Genomic DNA, 20,883 nt, shown 5'->3' with positions numbered 1-20,883 from the left:
ACTAGAGCTACAGTTATGGAGTAAGACCAGAGGATAACACAACTAGAGCTACAGTTATGAAATAAGACCAGAGGATAACACAACTAGAGCTACAGTTATGAAGTAAGATCAGAGGATAACACAACTAGAGCTACAGTTATGGAGTAAAACCAGAGGATAACAAAACTAGAGCTACAGTTATGGAGTAAGACCAGAGGATAACACAACTAGAGCTACAGTTATGGAGTAAGATCAGAGGATAACACAACTAGAGCTACAGTTATGGAGTAAGACAAGAGGATAACACAACTAGAATTACAGATCTCAATGTGGACTATCCAAGGGGGTATATAATGATGTGGACTATCCAAGGTGGTATATAATAATGTAGACTATCCACGGGGTATATCATAATGTGGACTATCCACGGGGGTACATCATAATGTGGACTATCCGTGGGGGTTTATCATAATGTGGACTATTCACGGTGGTATATCATAATGTGGACTATCCACGGAGGTATATCATAACGTGGACTATCCACGGTGGTATATCATAATGTGGAATATCCACGGGGGTATATCATAATGTGGACTATCCACAGGGGTATATCATAATGTGGACTATCCACGTGGGTATATCATAATGACTATCCAAGGGTATATCATAATGTGGACTATCCACGGGGGTATATCATAATGTGGACTATCCACGGTGGTATATCATAATGTGGACTATCCACGGGGGTACATCATAATGTGGACTATCCGTGGGGGTTTATCATAATGTGGACTATTCACGGTGGTATATCATAATGTGGACTATCCACGGAGGTATATCATAACGTGGACTATCCACGGTGGTATATCATAATGTGGAATATCCACGGGGTATATCATAATGTGGACTATCCACAGGGGTATATCATAATGTGGATTATCCACGGTGGTATATCATAATGACTATCCAAGGGTATATCATAATGTGGACTATCCACGGGGGTATATCATAATGTGGACTATCCACGGTGGTATATCATAATGTGGACTATCCACGGGGGTATATTATAATGTGGACTATCCACGGGGTATATCATAATGTGTACTATCCAAGGGGGTATATCATAATGTGGACTATCCACGGGGTATATCACAATGTGGACTATCAATGGGCATATTATTATACGGATCATCTACTGGGGTATATCATAATGTGGACTATTCACGAGGTATATCATAATATGGACTATCCGTTGGTGTATACCATAATGTGGACTATCCATGGGAGTATATCATAATGTGGACTATCCACGAGGTATATCACAATATGGACTATCCATGGGTGTATACCATAATGTGGACTAACCATGGCGTATATCATAATGTGGACTATCCGCGGGCATATCATAGTGTGGACTATCCACGGGGTATATCAAAATGTAGACTATCCAGGGGTATATCACAATGTGGACTATTCACGGGGGTATATCTCAGTGAGGACTATCCACGGGGTATATCATAATGTGGACTATCCAAGGGGTATATCGCAATGTGGACTATTCACAGGTTATATCATAAAGTGGGTTATCTGCGGGGTATAATACAATGTGGACTATCCATGGAGTATACCATTATGTGGATTATCCACTAGGGTATATCATGATGTGGACTATCCCTGGGGTATATCATAATGTGGACTATCCATGGGTTATATTATAATGTGAACTATCCATGGGTATATCAATGTGGACTATCCAGGGGCATATCATAATATGGACTATCCACGGGATATATCATGATGTGGACTATCCGCAGGGGTGTAACATAAAGTGAAGAATCCACGGGTATATCATTATGTGGACTATCTCTGGAGGTATACTAAAATGTGGACTATCCACTGGGTATATCATGATGTGGACTATTCACAGGGATATATCATCATTTAGACTATCCAGAGGGTATATTATGATGTGGACTATCCTAGGGGTATATCAAAAGGTGGGTTATGCAAAAGGTATGTCATGATGAGGACTGTTCATGTGGTATATCATGATGTGGACCATTCTCGGGTATACAACAATGTGTACTATCCACGGGGTATATCATAAAGTGGGCTATCCACCGGGGTATATCATAAAGTGGGCTATCCACCGGGGTATATCATAATGTCTACTATCCACAGGAGTATATCATGATGTGGATTATTCACGGGTATATCATAATGTGGACTATCCATGGGGTATATCATATTGTGGATTATCCATGGGATATAACATAATGTGGACTATCCATGGGGTAGATCATGATGTGGGCTACTCATGGGTATATCATAATGTGGATTATCCATAGAGTATACCATAATGTGGAATATCCACGGGGTGTATATCATAATGTGGACTATCTAAGGGGTATATCATAATGTGGACTATACATGAGGTGAGTCATAATGTGGAATATCCACGGGGTATATATCATACTGTGGACTATCCATGGGGTACATCAGAATGTACACTATCCACGGGAGTATATCATAATGTGGACTATATACGAGGTGTATCATATTGTGGAATATCCATGGGGTATATCAAGATGTGGACTATCCACAGGGGTATGATATAAAGTAGAGTATCCATGGGGTATATCATAATATAGACTATCTATGGGGCATATCAAAATGTGGATTATACATGGGGTATATCATAGAATATCCAAGGGGTATATCATAATGTGGACTATCCACGACGGTATATCATGATGTAGACTATCCACGGGGATATATCATAATGTGGAATATCCACATTGTATATCATGATGTGAAGTATCCTTAATGATATATCATCATTTCGACTATCCAGGAGGTATATCATAATATGGACTATCCTAAGTGGATTATCATAATGTGGGCTATCCTCCTGGTTATATTATAATGTGCACTATCTACGGGGGTACATCACAATGACTATCCATGGGGTATACATAATGTGGATTATCCACAGGGGGTATACCATAATGTGAACTACCTAAAGTGTATCACGCGTGTATCATAATGTGGTCTATCCACAGGGGTATATCATAATGTGGACTATCTACCTAGTATGTCATAATGTGGACAATCGACGCGGTATATCATAATGAAGACTATCCATGCGGAGTATACCATGATGTGGAGTATCTACCGGGGTATACCATAATGTGCACTATCCGCAGAGTATATCATGCATAGTGTAGACTATCCACGGGGTATATCAAAATGTGGACTCTCCTCAGGGGTATATCATAATAAGGACTATCCACGGAATTTATCATGACCTGCACTAACCATGGGGAGCTTATCATGACCTGCACTAACCATGAGGAGCTTATCATGACCTGCACTAACCATGGGGAGCTTTTCATGACCTGCACTAACAATGAGGAGCTTATCATGACCTGCACCTACCATGGGGAGCATATCATGATCTGCACTAACCATGGGGAGCTTATCATGACCTGCACTAACCATGGGGAGCTTATCATGACCTGCACTAACCATGGGGAGCTTATCATGGCCTGCACTAACCATGGGGAGCTTATCATGACCTGCACTAACCATGGGGAGCTTATCATGAACTGCACTAAACATGGGGAGTTTATCATGACCTGCACTAACCATGGGGAGCTTATCATGACCTGCACTAACAATGGGGAGCTTCTCATGATCTGCAATAACCATGGGGAGCTTATCATGACCTGCACTAACAACAGGGAGCTTATCATGACCTGCACTAACCATGGGGAGCTTATCGTGACCTGCACTTACCATGCACTTATCATGACCTGTACTAACCATGGGGAGCTCATCATGACCTGCACTAACCATGGGAGTTTATCATGATCTGTACTAACCATGCGAGCTTATCATGACCTGCACTAACCATGGGAGTTTATCATGACCTGCACTAACCATGGGAGTTTATCATGACCTGCACTAATAATGAAGAGCTCATCATGACTGCACTAACAATCGGGAGCTTATCATGACCTGCTCTAACCATGGGAGCTTATCATGACCTGTACTAACCATGGGGAGCTTATCATGACCTTCTCTAATGATGAGAGCTTATCATGACCTGCACTAACCATGGGGAGCTTATCATTAACTGCACTAACAATGGGGACCTTATCATTACCTGCTATAACCATGGGAGCTTATCATCACCTGCACTAACAATGGGGAGCTTAATATGACCTGATCTAACCATGGCAGCTTATCATGACCCATACTAACCATGGGGAGCTTATCATGACTTGTACTAACCATGGGAAGCTTATCATGACCTGCACTAACAATGGGAAGCTTATCATGACCTGCTCTAACCATGGGAGCCTATCATGACCTGCACTAACCATGAGGAGCCTATCATGATCTGCACTAACCATGGGGAGCTTATCATAGCCTGCACTAACCACGGGAGCTTATCATGACCTGAACTAACAATGGGGAGCTTATCATGACCTGCACTAACAATGGGGAGGTTATCATGACCTGCTCTAGCCCTGGGAGCTTATCATTGCCTGTACTAACCATGGGAGCTTATCATGACCTGCATTAACAATGGGGAGCTTATCATATTCTGCACTAACCATGGGGAGCTTATCATGACCTGCACTAAGAATGGGGAGCTTATCATGGTCTGCTCTAACCATGGGAGCTTATCATGATCTGTACTAACGATGTAGGAGCATATCATGATCCGTACTAACCATGGGGGAGCTTATCATGACCTGCACTAACCATGGGGAATTATCATGACCTACACTAAATATAGCGAGTTTATCATGACCTGCACTAACCATGAGAACATATACATGACCTGTACTATCCATGAGGAGCTTAACATGACCTGCACTAAACATGGAGAGCTTATCATGACCTGTACTAACCATGAGGGAGCTTATCATGACCTGCATTAATGATGGGGAGGAAATCATGACCAGCACTAATCATGGGGAACTTATCATGTCCTGCTCTAACCATGGGAGACTATCATGAACTGCACTAACAATGGGGAGTTTATCATTACATGCATTAATAATGGGGAGAAAATCATGACCTGCAGTAACCATGGGGGGCCTGTCACGAATTGTACTAACCATGGGGAGTTTATTATTACCTGCACTAACCATGCTAGCTTATCATGACCCGAACTAACAATGGGGAGCTTATCATGACCTGCACTAACAATGGGGAGGTTATTATGACCTGTTCCAACCCTGGGAGCTTATCATGGCCTGTTCTAACCATGGGGAGCTTATCATGACCTGCATTAACAATAGGGAGCTTATCACGATCTGCACTAACCATGGGGAGCTTATCATGACCTGCACTAAGAATGGGGAGCTTATCATGGCCTGCTCTAACCATGGGAGCTTATCATGACCTGTACTAACGATGGGAGCTTATCATGATCTTCACTAATCATGAGGGAGCTTATCATGACCTGCACTAACCATGGGAAACTTATTATGACATGCACTAGCAATGGGGAGCTTATCATGACCTGCTCTAACCATGGGAGCTTATCATGACCTGTACTAACCATTTGGGGCTTATCATGACCTACATTAAGAATGGGGAGCAAATCATGACCCGCACTAACCATGGGAAGCTTATCATGTCCTGCTCTAACCATGGGAGATTATCATGACCCCTACTAACCATGGGAAGGTATTCATGACCTGCACTAACGATGGGGAGCTTATCATGACCTGCACTAACAATGGGTAGTTTATCATGACCTGCTCTAGCCATGGGAGCTTATCATGGCCTGTACTAGTCATGGGGAGCTTATCATGACCTGCACTAACCATGGGAGCTTATCATGACCTGCACTAACAATGGGGGACGTATCACGACCTACTATAACCATGGGAGTTTATCATGACCCGTACTAACCATGGGGAGCTTATCACGACCTGCACTAACCAAGGGAAGCTTATCATGATCTGCACTAACAATGGGGAGCTTATCATGATCTGCACTAACAATGGAGAGCTTATCATGACCTGCTCTAAGCATGGGAGCTTATCATGGCCTGTACTAACCATGGGGAGCTTATCATGACCTGCACTAACAATGAGAAGCTTATCATGACCTGCACTAACCATGGGGAGCTTATCAAGACCTGCACTAAGAATGGGGAGCTTATCATGACCTGTACCAACCATGGGAGCATATCAAGACCTGCACTAAGAATGGGGAGCTTATCATGACCTGTACCAACCATGGGAGCATATCATTACCTGTGTTAACCATGGGAGCTTATCATGAGCTTCACTAACCATGGGGAGCTTATCATGACTTGTACTAGCCATGGGAGCTAATCATGACCTGCACTAACCATGGGGAGCTTATCATGCCTTGCACTCACCATGGGGAGCTTATCATGACTTGTACTAACCATGGGGAGCTTATCATAACCTGTACTAACAATGGGTAGCTTATCATGACCTGCTATAACCATGAAGAGCTTATCATGACCCGTACTAACCATGGGGAGCTTATCATGACCTGCACTGACCATGGGGAGCTTTTCCTGACCTGCACTAACACTGGAGGTTTATTATGATCTGCACTAACCATGGGGAGCTTATCATGACCTGCACTAATAATGGGGAGCTTATCATGACCAGCTATAACCATGAGGAGCTTATGAACTGCCCTAACAATTGGGAGCTTATCATGACTTGCTATAACCATGGGGAGCTTATCATGACCTGTACTAACCATGGGAGCTTATCCTGACCTGTACTAACCATGGAGAGCTTATCATGACATGCACTAACCATGGGAGCTTATCATGACTTGCACTAAAAATGGGGAGCTTATCATGATCTGCGCTAAGAATGGGGGGCTTATCATAACCTAACCATGGGGAGCTATCATGACCTGTTCTAATAATGGGGAGCTTATCATGACCTTCACTAACCATAGGAGCTTATCATGACCTGCACTAATCATGGGGAGCTTATCATGACCTGCTATAACCAAGGGGAGCTCCATATGACCTGTACTAACAATGGGGAGCTTATCATGACCTGCACTAACCATGGGGAGCTTATCATGACCTGCTCTAACCATGGGGAGCTTGTCATGATCTGCTATAACCAAAGGGAGCTTATTATGACCTGTACTAACCATGGGGAGCTTATCATGATTTGCACTTACCATGGGAAGCTTATCATGACTTCCACTCACCATGGGAGCTTATCATGACCTGCACTAACAATGAGGAGCTTATCATGACCTGCACTTACAATGGGGAGCTTATCATAATCTGTTATAAACATGGGGAGCTTATTATGACCTGCAGTAACAATGAGGAGCTTATCATGACCTGCTCCTATAACTATGGGGAGGATATTATGACCTGTACTAACAATGGGGAGCTTATCATGACCCATACTAACCATGGGGAGCTTATCATGACATGCACTAGCCCTGGGGAGCTTATCATGATGGCATGGCGGTAGATGGTGAGTCATCTACTGCCATGGCCGAAGATGGTGGGTTATCTACTGGGAGGCCGTAATCTACTGGCATAACCGCAGATAGTGGACTATCTACTGGCATTCCTGGAGATGGTGGGTCATCTATTGGCATGGACGTAGATTGTGGCTCATCTATTGATATGATTGTAAATGGTGGGTCATCTGGTATGACTGTAGATGGTGAGCTATCTACTGATATGGTCATAGAAGGTGGGTCATCTACTGGCATAGCCGTAGATGGTGGGTCATCTACTGGCATGACCGTAGATGGAGGATCATCTACCAGCATGACCGTAGTCATTCATCATCACACTGTGTATTACCTACTTTTCTCTCCTCCTGCCGCAGTCATTCATCATTACACTGTGTAGTACCTACTTTTCTCTCCTCCTGCAGTGGTCATTCATCATTACACTGTGTAGTACCTACTTTTCTCTCCTCCTGCTGCAGTCATTCATCATTACACTGTGAAGTACCTACTTTTCTCTCCTCCTGCCGTGGTCATTCATCGTTACACTGTGTAGTACCTACTTTTCTCTCCTCCTGCAGTGGTCATTCATCATTACACTGTGTAGTACCTACTTTTCTCTCCTCCTGCCGTGGGTGCGCTTATGTGTGAGGAAGGAGGCCAGCAAGGGAAGCACACGCTCGTGTACCAACGGGTAAGCCGAGTTGACCTTCTCCTCCAGGGACTTCTCCTCATGACCCTCGACCTGACAACGTCATAGGTCAAGGGTTAGTTAAAGCAGAACATATGTGACCTGCTGGTCATCTAATATTGATAGTGAAATTCTTGTTGATCTGGTGTTGGTAGGATGCTTTGGATGATGTGCTGGTGTTGGTAGGATGGTTTGGATGATGTGCTGGTGTTGCTAAGATGGTTTGGGTGATGGACTGGTGTTGGAAGGAAGCTTTGGGTGATATGCTGGTGTGGGAAGGATGGTTTGGATGATGTGCTGGTGTTGGTAGGAAGCTTTGGATGATATGCTGGTGTGAGAAGGATGGTTTCGATGATGTGCTGGTGTTGGAAGGATGGTGTGGATGATGTGCTGGTGTTGGTAGGAAGCTTTTGATGATATGCTAGTGTGGGAAGGATGGTTTGGATGATATGCTGGTGTTAGTAGGATGGTTTGTATGATGTGCTGGTGTTGGTAGAATGGTTTGGATGATGTACTGGTGTTGGTAGGAAGCTTCAATGGTGTGCTGGTGTTGGTAAGATGGCTTGAATGATGTGCTGGTGTTGGTGGAATGGTTTGGAGGATATACTGGTGTTGGTATGAAGCTTCGGATGATGTGCTGGTGTTGGTAGGATGATTTGAAGGATGGGTTGGTGTTAATAGGATGGCTTGGATGATGTGCTGGTGTTGGTTGGATGGTTTGCATGATGTGCTGGTGTTGGTAGGATGGTTTGGATGATGTGCTGGTGTTGGCAGGAAGCTTCGGATAATGTGCTGGTAAGGGAAGGATAGTTTGGATAATGTGCTGGTGTTGGTAAGATGGTTTGGATGATGTGCTAGTGTTGGTAGGATGGTTTAGATAATGTGCTGGTGTTGGTAGGATGATTTGGATGATGTGCTTGTGTTGGTAGAAGCTTCGGATGATGTGTTGGTGTTGGTAAGATATCTTGAATGATGTGCTGGTGTTGGTAGGATGGTTTGGAGGATGTGCTGGTGTTCGTAAGAAGCTTTGGATAATATGCTGGGGTTGGTAGGATGATTTGGAGGATGGGCTGGTGTTAGCAGAATGGCTTGGATTATGTGCTGGTGTTGGTAGGAAGCTTCAGATGATGTGCTGGTGTTTATGGGAAGCTTTGCATGATGTGTTGGTGTTGGTAGGAAGCTTCGGATGATGTACTGGTGTTAGTAGGAAGGCTTGGTTGATGTGCTGGTGTTGGTAGGAAGTTTCGGATTATGTGCTGGTGTTGGTAGGATGGCTCTGATGAAGTGATGGCGTTGGTAATATGGTTTAAATGCTGTGCTGGTGTTGGCAGGAAGCTTTGGATAATGTGTTGGTGTCCGTAGGAAGCTCATGATGATGTACTGGTGTTGGTAGGATGGCATTGATGATATGCTGGTGTTGGTAGGATGGTTTGGATGATGTGCTGGCGATAATAATACGGCTTAGATAATGTGCTGGTGTTGGTAGGAAGCTTTGTATAATAGTTGGAGTCGGTAGGAAGCTTCGGATGATGTACTGGTGTTGGTAGAAGGCTTGGTTGATGTGCTGGTATTATTAGGAGCTTCAGATGATGTGCTGGTTTGGGAAGGATGGTTTGGATGATGTGCTGGTGTTGGTAAGATGGTTTCGATGATGTGCTGGTGTTGGTAGGATTGTTTGCATGATGTGCTGGTGTTGGTAAGATGGTTTGGATGATGTGCTGGTGTTGGTAGGATGGTTTGTAGGATTTGCTGCTGTTGGTAGGATGGTTTGGATGATGTGCTTGTGTTGGTAGGATGGTTTGGATGATGTGCTGGTGTTGGTAGGAAGCTTTGGATGATGTGCTGGTGTTGGTACGATGGTTTGTAGGATTTGCTGCTGTTGGTAGGATGGTTTGGATGATGTGCTTGTGTTGGTAGGATGGTTTGGATGATGTGCTGGTGTTGGTAGGAAGCTTTGGATGATGTGCTGGTGTTGGTACGATGGTTTGTAGGATTTGCTGCTGTTGGTAGGATGGTTTGGATGATGTGCTGGTGTTGGTAGGAAGCTTTGGATGATTAGCTGGTGTGAGAAGGTTGGTTTGGATGATGTGCTGGTGTTGGTAGAATTGTTTGGATGATGTGCTGGTGTTGGAAACATGGTTTGGATGATGTGCTGGTGTTGGTAAGAAGCTTTGGATGATGTGTTGGTGTGAAAAGGATGTTTTGGATGATGTGCTGGTTTGGTAGGACCATTCGGATGATGTGCTGGTGTTGGTAGGATGGTTAGGATGATGCACTGGTGTTAGTAGGGAGCTTTGGATGATGTGCTGGTGTTGGGTGGATGGTTTGGATGATGTGTTGGTGTTGGTTAGATGATTTGGAGGATGTACTGGTGTTAGTAGGATGTGCTGGTGTAGAAAGGCTTCGAACGATGTGCTGGTGTTAGGAGGATGGCTTGGATGATGTGATGGTGTTGGTAGGACTTTTTGCATGATGTGCTGGTGCTGGTAGGAAGCTTCGGATGATGTCCTAGTGTGGGAAGAATGGATTGGATGATGTGTTGGTGTTGGCAGGACGGTTTGGATAATGTGCTCGTGTTGGTAGGATGGTTTCTGATGATGTGCTAGTGTTGGTAGGATGATTTGGATGATGTGCTGGAGTTGGGAGGATGGTTTGGATGATGTACTGGCGTTGGTAGGTAGCTTTGGATAATGTGCTGGTGTTGGTAGGCTGGTTTGGATGATGTACTGGTGTTGGTAGGATGATTTGTAGAGTGCGCTCTTATTAGTAGGATGACTGGGAAGATGCGCTGGTGTAGAAAGGCTTCGGACGATGTGCTGGTGTTAGAAGGAGGGTTTGGATGATGCGATGGTGTTGGTAGGGAAGAGAATCAGTTATTGTTCGCTGATGATACAGCGCTGGTGGCTGATTCGGGTGAGAAACTGCAGAAGCTGGTGACTGAGTATGGTAAAGTGTGTGAAATAAGAAAGCTGAGAGTAAATGTGAATAAGAGCAAGGTTATTAGATTCAGTATGGTTGAGGGACAAGTCAACTGGGAAGTAAGGTTGAAGGGAGAAAACCTGGAGGAAGTACACCACAGGAGATGGGACACCACCAGTGTAAGACCCTCCTCGTACACTACAGGAGATGGGACACCACCAGTGTAAGACCCTCCTCGTACACTACAGGAGATGGGACACCACCAGTGTAAGAGCCTCCTCGTACACTACAGGAGATGGGACACCACCAGTGTAAGACCCTCCTCGTACACTACAGGAGATGGGACACCACCAGTGTAAGAGCCTCCTCGTACACTACAGGAGATGGGACACCACCAGTGTAAGACCCTCCTCGTACACTACAGGAGATGGGACACCACCAGTGTAAGACCCTCCTCGTACACTACAGGAGATGGGACACCACCAGTGTAAGAGCCTCCTCGTACACTACAGGAGATGGGACACCACCAGTGTAAGACCCTCCTCGTACACTACAGGAGATGGGACACCACCAGTGTAAGACCCTCCTCGTACACTACAGGAGATGGGACACCACCAGTGTAAGAGCCTCCTCGTACACTACAGGAGATGGGACACCACCAGTGTAAGAGCCTCCTCGTACACTACAGGAGATGGGACACCACCAGTGTAAGAGCCTCCTCGTACACTACAGGAGATGGGACACCACCAGTGTAAGACCCTCCTCGTACACTACAGGAGATGGGACACCACCAGTGTAAGACCACTCCTCGTACACTACAGGAGATGGGACACCACCAGTGTAAGAGCCTCCTCGTACACTACAGGAGATGGGACACCACCAGTGTAAGAGCCTCCTCGTACACTACAGGAGATGGGACACCACCAGTGTAAGAGCCTCCTCGTACACTACAGGAGATGGGACACCACCAGTGTAAGACCCTCCTCTTACACTACAGGAGATGGGACACCACCAGTGTAAGACCCTCCTCGTACACTACAGGAGATGGGACACCACCAGTGTAAGAGCCTCCTCGTACACTACAGGAGATGGGACACCACCAGTGTAAGAGCCTCCTCGTACACTACAGGAGATGGGACACCACCAGTGTAAGAGCCTCCTCGTACACTACAGGAGATGGGACACCACCAGTGTAAGAGCCTCCTCGTACACTACAGGAGATGGGACACCACCAGTGTAAGAGCCTCCTCGTACAGTACATGTAGGTCATTACATGATATCCATCGTCTGTCGGTGTGAGATATGATGTAACCCTCTTCCCGGGATGGAGGTAGGAGACAGGACAGCGCCAGCGCCACACAGTTACCCAGGAGCGCAGAGGAACTTTGGGAGGTGACAGTACATGGAAAAGCTTATCATTTATATCATACATTGAGTCATAACTATGTGCGCTCATCTTTGGTGACAACGCTTCAAGAAACAGTAAGAACGAACAGAGTAGGTCCACAACAGACATCAAATATGGTACAAGAATTAGGAGAGCTGAGTGTCAGTGACAGGTTAGAGGATATACATCTGTCTTTCACGGAAGAGAGAGGAGTAAGGGTGACTTGTTCACAGCCTTCAAGTTTCCTAACTAGCCTCAAAATGTTAATAAGGAACAATTTATAGAAAAATAAAAAATAGGTGCGAAAAATGGAGGTTATAATGAAAAGATAAAGAAGTAAAACGTTAGGGGAAGAGAAAGGTGTTTATATTGTACCAGAAAAACTGGCACAAAACTCTGAAACGATATGAGGACAGACCAGGTCACCAGGACCACTATACAGACGAGTCAATACATAAAGCTGTTAACAAGACAGAAAGGTTGAGTGAGTGTCAGGTTATCATCGGCTCTTGTAAGAGGAAGGTCTGGTCTACTGTGTAGACTCATGTTTTGTGAGTAACTGGGTCTTACCTGTAGCAGGGTGCTGAGCCTGGCTGTGTGGACGGGGAAGGTGGCAGGGAACTTGTTGCTATTTTGTATTACCTCTTGCACCGTCACCCAGGCTGGGGGCTTCACCTCCGCCAGTAAGGTCAACAGCAGCACCTCCTCCTCCTCCTCCTCCTCATCTCTCTCACTCCCTCTAGTCTTCCTGCTGTCGCTGCTCATCATGATACCTGCTCCTGCTGGCAGATAAGTTCCATGATAACATCTTCGACATTGTGCAAACTGACCTACAAGAAATGGTTGAGGGTAATAAGGACCCGTTTTCATTGTTTGAAATCCAACTATTCCATTCCCCTTCCAATCCATTCCCATCATTCATTTAGATTCCCATCGTCCCGTTCCGTTCCTATCTTCCTTCCGTCGTATTGACAGAGGTAAACTGCTCACTGTAGGCACGATTTAAGCTAGTCTGAGCAGGGGACAAGATTGTTAGTGTACCGTACAGCCACAGACGATGAAGAGACAGTTAATGTACCGTACGGCCACAGATGAGGATGACAGATATTGTACCGTGCAGCCACAGACGATGAAAAGAGAGTTAGTGTACCGTACAGCCAAAGATGAGGATGACAGATATTGTACCGTGCAGCCACAGACGATGAAAAGAGAGTTAGTGTACCGTACAGCCAAAGATGAGGATGACAGTTATTGTACCGTGCAGCCACAGACGACGAAGAGACAGTTAGTGTACCGTTCAGCCACAGACGATGAAGAGACAGTTAGAGAACTGTACAGTCACAGATTAAGATGAGAGATAGTAAGTGTACCGTACAGCCACAGACGAGGATGAGAGTTAGTGTATGTAAAACCACAAACGAGGATGCGAGATAGCTGGTGTACCGAACAGCCACAGACGAGGATAAGAGACAGTGCACCGTGCAGCCACAGATGATGGTGAGACAGTCAGTATACCGTCCAGCCACAGACGAGAATGAGAATGTTAATGTCATAAAGTCACACAAAAGGACGGGACAGTTAGTGTACAGTACAGCCACAGATGAGGATGAGACAGTTAATGTATAATACAGCTAAAGACGAGGACGAAAGATAGTTAGTGTACCATGCAGCCACAGACGAGGATGAGACAGTTAGTGTACCGTAGAATGACAGACGAGGATGAGACAGTTAGTGTATCGTGCAGCCAAAGAAAAGGATGAGAGACATATAGAGTACCATACAGCCACAGACAAGGATGAAAAAATAAGTGTTCCATACAGTCACAGACGATGATAAAAGACAGTGTACCGTACAGCCACAGACGAGGATGAGACAGTTCGTGTTTACAGCCTCAGACGAGGATAAGACAGTTATTTTACCGTACAGCCACAGAAGAGGATGAGAGACAGTTAGTGTTCCGTAAAGTCATAGACGAGCATGAGAGAGAGAGAGAGAGAGAGAGAGAGAGAGAGAGAGAGAGAGAGAGAGAGAGAGAGAGAGAGAGAGAGAGAGAGAGAGAGAGAGAGAGAGAGAGAGAGAGAGAGAGAGAGAGAGAGAGAGAGAGAGAGAGAGAGAGAGAGAGAGAGAGAGAGAGAGAGAGAGAGAGAGAGAGAGAGAGAGAGAGAGAGAGAGAGAGAGAGAGAGAGAGAGAGAGAGAGAGAGAGAGAGAGAGAGAGAGAGAGAGAGAGAGAGAGAGAGAGAGAGAGAGAGAGAGAGAGAGAGAGAGAGAGAGAGAGAGAGAGAGAGAGAGAGAGAGAGAGAGAGAGAGAGAGAGAGAGAGAGAGAGAGAGAGAGAGAGAGAGAGAGAGAGAGAGAGAGAGAGAGAGAGAGAGAGAGAGAGAGAGAGAGAGAGAGAGAGAGAGAGAGAGAGAGAGAGAGAGAGAGAGAGAGAGAGAGAGAGAGAGAGAGAGAGAGAGAGAGAGAGAGAGAGAGAGAGAGAGAGAGAGAGAGAGAGAGAGAGAGAGAGAGAGAGAGAGAGAGAGAGAGAGAGAGAGAGAGAGAGAGAGAGAGAGAGAGAGAGAGAGAGAGAGAGAGAGAGAGAGAGAGAGAGAGAGAGAGAGAGAGAGAGAGAGAGAGAGAGAGAGAGAGAGAGAGAGAGAGAGAGAGAGAGAGAGAGAGAGAGAGAGAGAGAGAGAGAGAGAGAGAGAGAGAGAGAGAGAGAGAGAGAGAGAGAGAGAGAGAGAGAGAGAGAGAGAGAGAGAGAGAGAGAGAGAGAGAGAGAGAGAGAGAGAGAGAGAGAGAGAGTGTGTGTGTGTGTGTGTGTGTGTGTGTGTTAGTGTTCCGTACAGCCACAGAAAAGGATGAGACACAGTGTACTACAGAGCATCATACAAGGCTGAGACAGATAGTGTATCATACAACAACAGACAAAGCTAAGAGACAGTTAATGTGCCGTGCAGCCTCTGACAAGGATGAGAGAATTTGTATACAGTACAGCCACAGACGAGGATGAGACAGTTAGTGTACCGTACAGCCACAGATGAGGATGAGATAGTTGGTGTACCATAAAGACACAGACGAGGTTGAGAGACAGTTAGTGTATCATAGAGCCACAAACGATGTTGAGACAGTTAGTGTACTGTACAGTGAAAGACGAGGGTGAGACAGTTAGTGTACCGCAGAGCCACAGACGATGATGAGAGACAGTGTATCGTAAGTCATAAACGAGGATAAGACTGTTATTGTACCGTACAGCCACAAACGGGGATGAGAGTTAGTGTACTGCACAGTCACAGACAAGAATGAGAGACAGTAAGTGTACCGAATAGTTATACACGAGGATGATACTGTTATTGCACCGTACACCAGAGACAAGAATGAGACATTAAGTGCACCGTACAGTCACAGACGAAGATGAGAAACAGTTAGTGTACCATGAAGCCACGGACGAAAATAGGCAACTGGTGTACCGTACAACCATAGACGACGAGAAGAGGCAGTTAGTGTACCGGAGAGTCATAGATGAGGAAGAGAAACAGTTGGTGTTCCTTACAGCCACAGACGAAGATGAGACAGACAGTGTACCGCACAGCCACAGACATGGATGAAAGACAGTGCACCGTACAGCCATAGACATGGATGAGAGACAGTGTACCGTACAGCCACAGACATGGATGAGAGACAGTGTACCGTACAGCCACAGACAAGGATGAGGGACAGTTAGTGTACCGAAGAGCCACACACGAGAATGAGACATATAGTGTACAGTAATGTCACAAATGACGATGAGAAGGACTTAGTGGACCTTACATCTACAGACGAGGATTAGACATCTAGTGTACCGTACAGCCACAGACGAGAATGAGGTAACGTACCCCCAGCCACAGAAGAGGATGAGAGAGTTAATGTACCGTGCAGTCACAAACGATGATCAGATATTTAAAGTACCGTTAAGTCACAAACGAATATGAGACAGTTAGTGTACTGTACAGTCACAGATGAGTATGAGACAGTTATTGTACTGTACAATCAGAGACGATGATGAGACATGTAGTGTACCGTGTAGTCACAGACGAGGATTACGCATTCAGTGTACCGTACAGTCATAGACAAGAGTGAAAAACAGTTAGTGTACAGAACAGCCACATTCGAGGATGAGACAATCAATGCACCGTATAGTCACAGATGAGGATGGGACACTAAGTGTATCGTGCTGCCACAGACAAGGATGGGAGACATTTAGTGTACTGTACAGCCGTACAAGAGGATGAGACAGTGTCTAGTACTGTCATAGACGAGGATGAGACACATTTAGTGTACCATAGAGCCATAGACAAAGATGAGACACAGTTAGTATACCGTACAGCCACAGACGATGATGAGACATTTAGTGTATCGTAAAGCCGCAGAGAAAGATGAGATAGTTAGTGTAACGTACAGTTACAGACAAGGATGTAACATTTAGTGTACCGTAGAACCACAGACGAGGATGAGAAAATTAATGTACTTATAGTCACAGACGAGGATGAGATATTTAGTATACCGTACAGTCAGAGATGAGGATGAGACAGTTAGTGTACCGTATAGCCATAAACGATGATGAGAGACAGTTCGTGTACCGTAAAACCACAGACGAGGATGAGACCCTCTTAGAGCACCGTAAATCCACAGACGAGAATGAGAGACAGTTGATGTACCACACAGCCACAGACGATGATGAGATATAGTTAGTGTACTTTACAGCCACAGAGGAGGATGAGACTCTTATTGTATAGAAGAGCCACAGATGAGGATGAGCGATAGTTATTGTACCTTACATCCACAGACGAGGATAAGACAGTTAGTCTGCCGTACAGTCACAGACGAGGATGAGAGACAGTTAGTGTATCGTAAGCCCACAGACGAAAAAGAGATAGTGTACCGCACAGTTACAAACGAGGATGTAACATGTAGTGTACCGTAGAGTCACAGACGAAGATGAGACATCTAGTGTACCTATAGCCATAGACGAGGATGAAATAGTTAGTGTACTGTAAGTCAGAGACGAAGATGAGACAGTTGGTGTAACGTACAGCCATAGACGATGATGAGAGACAGTTAGTGTACTGTACAGCCACAGAGGAGGATGAGAGTGTTATTGTGCTGTGGAGCCTCAGATGAGGGTGGGAAAATGTTAGTGTACCGTACAGCCACAGACGAAGTTGCAAGACAGTTAGTGTACCCTCCAGATACAGACGAGGATGAGACAACTAGTGTACCCTACAGTCAGACACGAAGATGAGAGATAGGTCGGGTATCGTACAGCTACTGACGAGTACCGTACAGCCATGATGAGGATAAGACAGTTAGGATACAGTACAATCAGAGACGAGGATGAAAGACAGCTAGTTTACCCTAGAGCCACAGACAAGGATGGGACAGTTAGTATACCGTACAGCCACAATGCAAGAATGAGACTGTAATTGTACCGTACAGTAGAAAACTAAAATGGGACAGTTAGTGTACCGCACAGTCACAGACGAGGATGAGAGACAGTTAGTGTACCGTAAAGTCACAGATGAAGATGAGAACGTTAGTGTATCACACAGTTGCAGACAAGGATGTGTCATTTTGTATACCGTAGAGCCACATACGAGGATGAGACATATAATGTACCTATAGCTACAGACGGGGATGAGATAGTTAGCATACCATACAACCAGAAACGAGGATGAGACGGTTAATGTATAGTACAGTTACAAACGAGGATGAGACAGTTAATGTACAGTACAGTTACAAACGAGGATGAGACAGTTAATGTATAGTACAGTTACAAACGAGGATGAGATAGTGTACCGTACAGTTACAGACGAGGATGATACAGGTACTGTACTGTATACCACGTATGAGGATGAGATATTAAGTGTAACGTACAGTCACAGACATGGATGAGAAACAGTTGGCGTATCGTAAAACCACAGACAAGTATGAGGCTCTTAGTGTACCGTAAAACCACAGACGAGAATGCGAGACAGTTAGTGTGCCATACAGCCACAGACGATGATGAGAGACAGTTAGTGTACTGTACAGCCACAGAGCAGGATGAGAATGTTATTGTACCGTAAAGCCACAGATGAGGAAGAGAGACAGTTAGTGTATCTTAGAGCCACAGATGAAGATGACAGTCAATGTACCGGATAGCCACAGACGAAGTTAAGAGACAGTTAGTGTACCATACAGATACAGACGAGAATGAGACAGTTAGTGTACCCAACAGTCAGAGACGAGGATGATAGTCAGTGTACTGCACAGCCACACACTTGAACTGGATACAGTTAGTGAACCGTAAAGCCACAGAAGAGAGTAAGTCACACAAGAGGACGAGGGACAATTGGTGCACCGTATAACCACATAAAAGGATGAAACAGCTTGAGTGTTGCACAGTCACAGAAGAGGATGAGACAGTGTACGTTAGTATAGCTAGAGACGAGGATGAGAGACAGTTAGTGAACTATGCAGCCATTGGCGAGGATAATCCAGTTAATGTACCGTATAGCCACAGAGACAAGGATGAGAAACAGTTAATGTACCGTACAGGAACAGACGAGGACGAGACATTTAGCGTATCGAAGAGCCACACACGAGGATGAGACACAGTTAGTGTATAATACAGCCACAAACAAGGATGAGAAACAGTTAGTGTACCGTAAATCACAACTGAGGATGAGACTATTAGTGGATCATACAGCCACAGACGAGGATGAGACAGTTAGTGTATGTACCGTAAACCACAGCTGAGGATGAGACTATCAGTGGATCATACAGCCACAGACGAGAATGAGACAGTTAGTGTACCGTAAAGCCACAAACGATGATGAGACAGTTAATGTACCACACAGTCACAGACGACGATGAGACAGTTCTTGTACAGTACTGCCAGAGGACGATGATGAGAAACATCTAGCGTACTGTATAGCCACAGACGATGATGAAAAATGGTTAGTGTTTCGTACAGCAAGAGAAGAGAATGAGACTATTAGCGTACCGTGCAGGCACACAAGAGATGAGTTAGTACACCGTACAGCCACAGATGATGATGAGACATTGAGTGTACCGTATAATCAAAGACGAGGATGAGAGACAGTTAGAGTACAGTTAAAGTCAGAGACGAGGATGTGAGAGTTAGTGTACCGTACAGAGACAAACGAGGATGAGGGACAGTTAGTGCATCGAACAGCCACAGATGAGGATGAGAGTGTACTGTCGAGCTACAGACAAGGATGAGACAGTTCGTTATCTATATAACCACAGACAAGGATATACAACCACAGTCGAGGCTAAAAGACAGTTAGTGTACCGTACAGCCAAAGATGAGGATGAGAAAATCAGTCTACCGTAAAGCCACAGAAAAGGATGAGAGATGGGTGGTTCCCCCAAAGCCACAGACTAGGATGAGACATTATGTATACAGTACTGTCACAGACGAGGCTAAGAGACATTTAGCGTACCGTACAATCACATAAAAGGATAAAACAATTAATGTAACGTACATACAGCCAGAGACGAGGATAAGACAGTTAGTGTACGTACAAACACAAACGTGGATGAAATACAGTTAGTGTATTATCGTACAGCAACAGACGATGATGAGAGAAAGTTGGTGCACCGTATATCCACAGATGAGGATGACACTGTTAGCGTACCGTACAGCCAGAGGCGAGATTGAGAGTTAGTGTACCATGCAACCACAGACGAGGATGGGACAGTTAGCTTAACGTACAGGCACAGACGAGGATGGGACAGTTAGCTTAACGTACAGCCACAGACGAGGATGGGACAGTTAACGTATAGCCACAGACGAGGATGGGACAGTTAACTTAACGTATAGCCACAGACGAGATGGGACAGTTAGCTTAACGTAAAGCCACAGACGAGGATGGGACAGTTAACTTAACGTAAAGCCACAGACGAGGATGGGACAGTTAGCTTAACGTACAGCCACAGACGAGGATGGGACAGTTAGCTTAACGTAAAGCCACAGACGAGGATGGGACAGTTAACTTAACGTACAGCCACAGACGAGGATGGGACAGTTAGCTTAACGTACAGCCACAGACGAGGATGGGACAGTTAGCTTAACGTACAGCCACAGACGAGGATGGGAGAAAGTTGGTATACCATACAGCCACAGACGAAGATGAGACAGTTACTGTACCGTACAGCCACACATGATGATGAGACATTTAGTGCACTGTACAATCAAAGATGAGGATGAGAGATAGTGTACCGTATAGTCACAGACGAGGATAAGGCAGTGTACCGTACAGTCACTGACTAGGATAAGAGACATTTAGTGTACTGTACAGCCATAGCCAATGCTGAGAGACAGTCAGTGTACCATAGAGCCAAAGACAAGGATGAAACATTTAGTGTACCGTGCAGCCACTGATAA

The 20,883-nt window shown here is 45.2% G+C and overlaps 1 protein-coding gene across 1 annotated transcript in view; it reads right to left on the bottom strand.

Moving 5' to 3' along the window:
- LOC139764063 (uncharacterized) overlaps nucleotides 1-20,883 on the bottom strand; it is a 114,167-nt gene that overhangs the window by 12,759 nt on the left and 80,525 nt on the right. Inside the window, exons 2-3 of the mRNA XM_071690518.1 lie at nucleotides 13,044-13,252; nucleotides 8,091-8,221 (exon numbers count right to left, since the gene is read on the bottom strand). Of these exons, the coding sequence (XP_071546619.1) occupies nucleotides 8,091-8,221; nucleotides 13,044-13,241 (329 nt within the window). The 5' untranslated portion in view covers nucleotides 13,242-13,252. The remainder of the gene's footprint in view (nucleotides 1-8,090; nucleotides 8,222-13,043; nucleotides 13,253-20,883) is intronic.

Source organism: Panulirus ornatus, chromosome 48, assembly GCF_036320965.1.
Source record: "Panulirus ornatus isolate Po-2019 chromosome 48, ASM3632096v1, whole genome shotgun sequence".
NCBI lineage: Eukaryota > Metazoa > Arthropoda > Malacostraca > Decapoda > Palinuridae > Panulirus > Panulirus ornatus.
The sequence above is the reverse complement of the archived record's forward strand: the minus strand, read 5'-3'. Positions and strand labels throughout refer to the sequence as shown.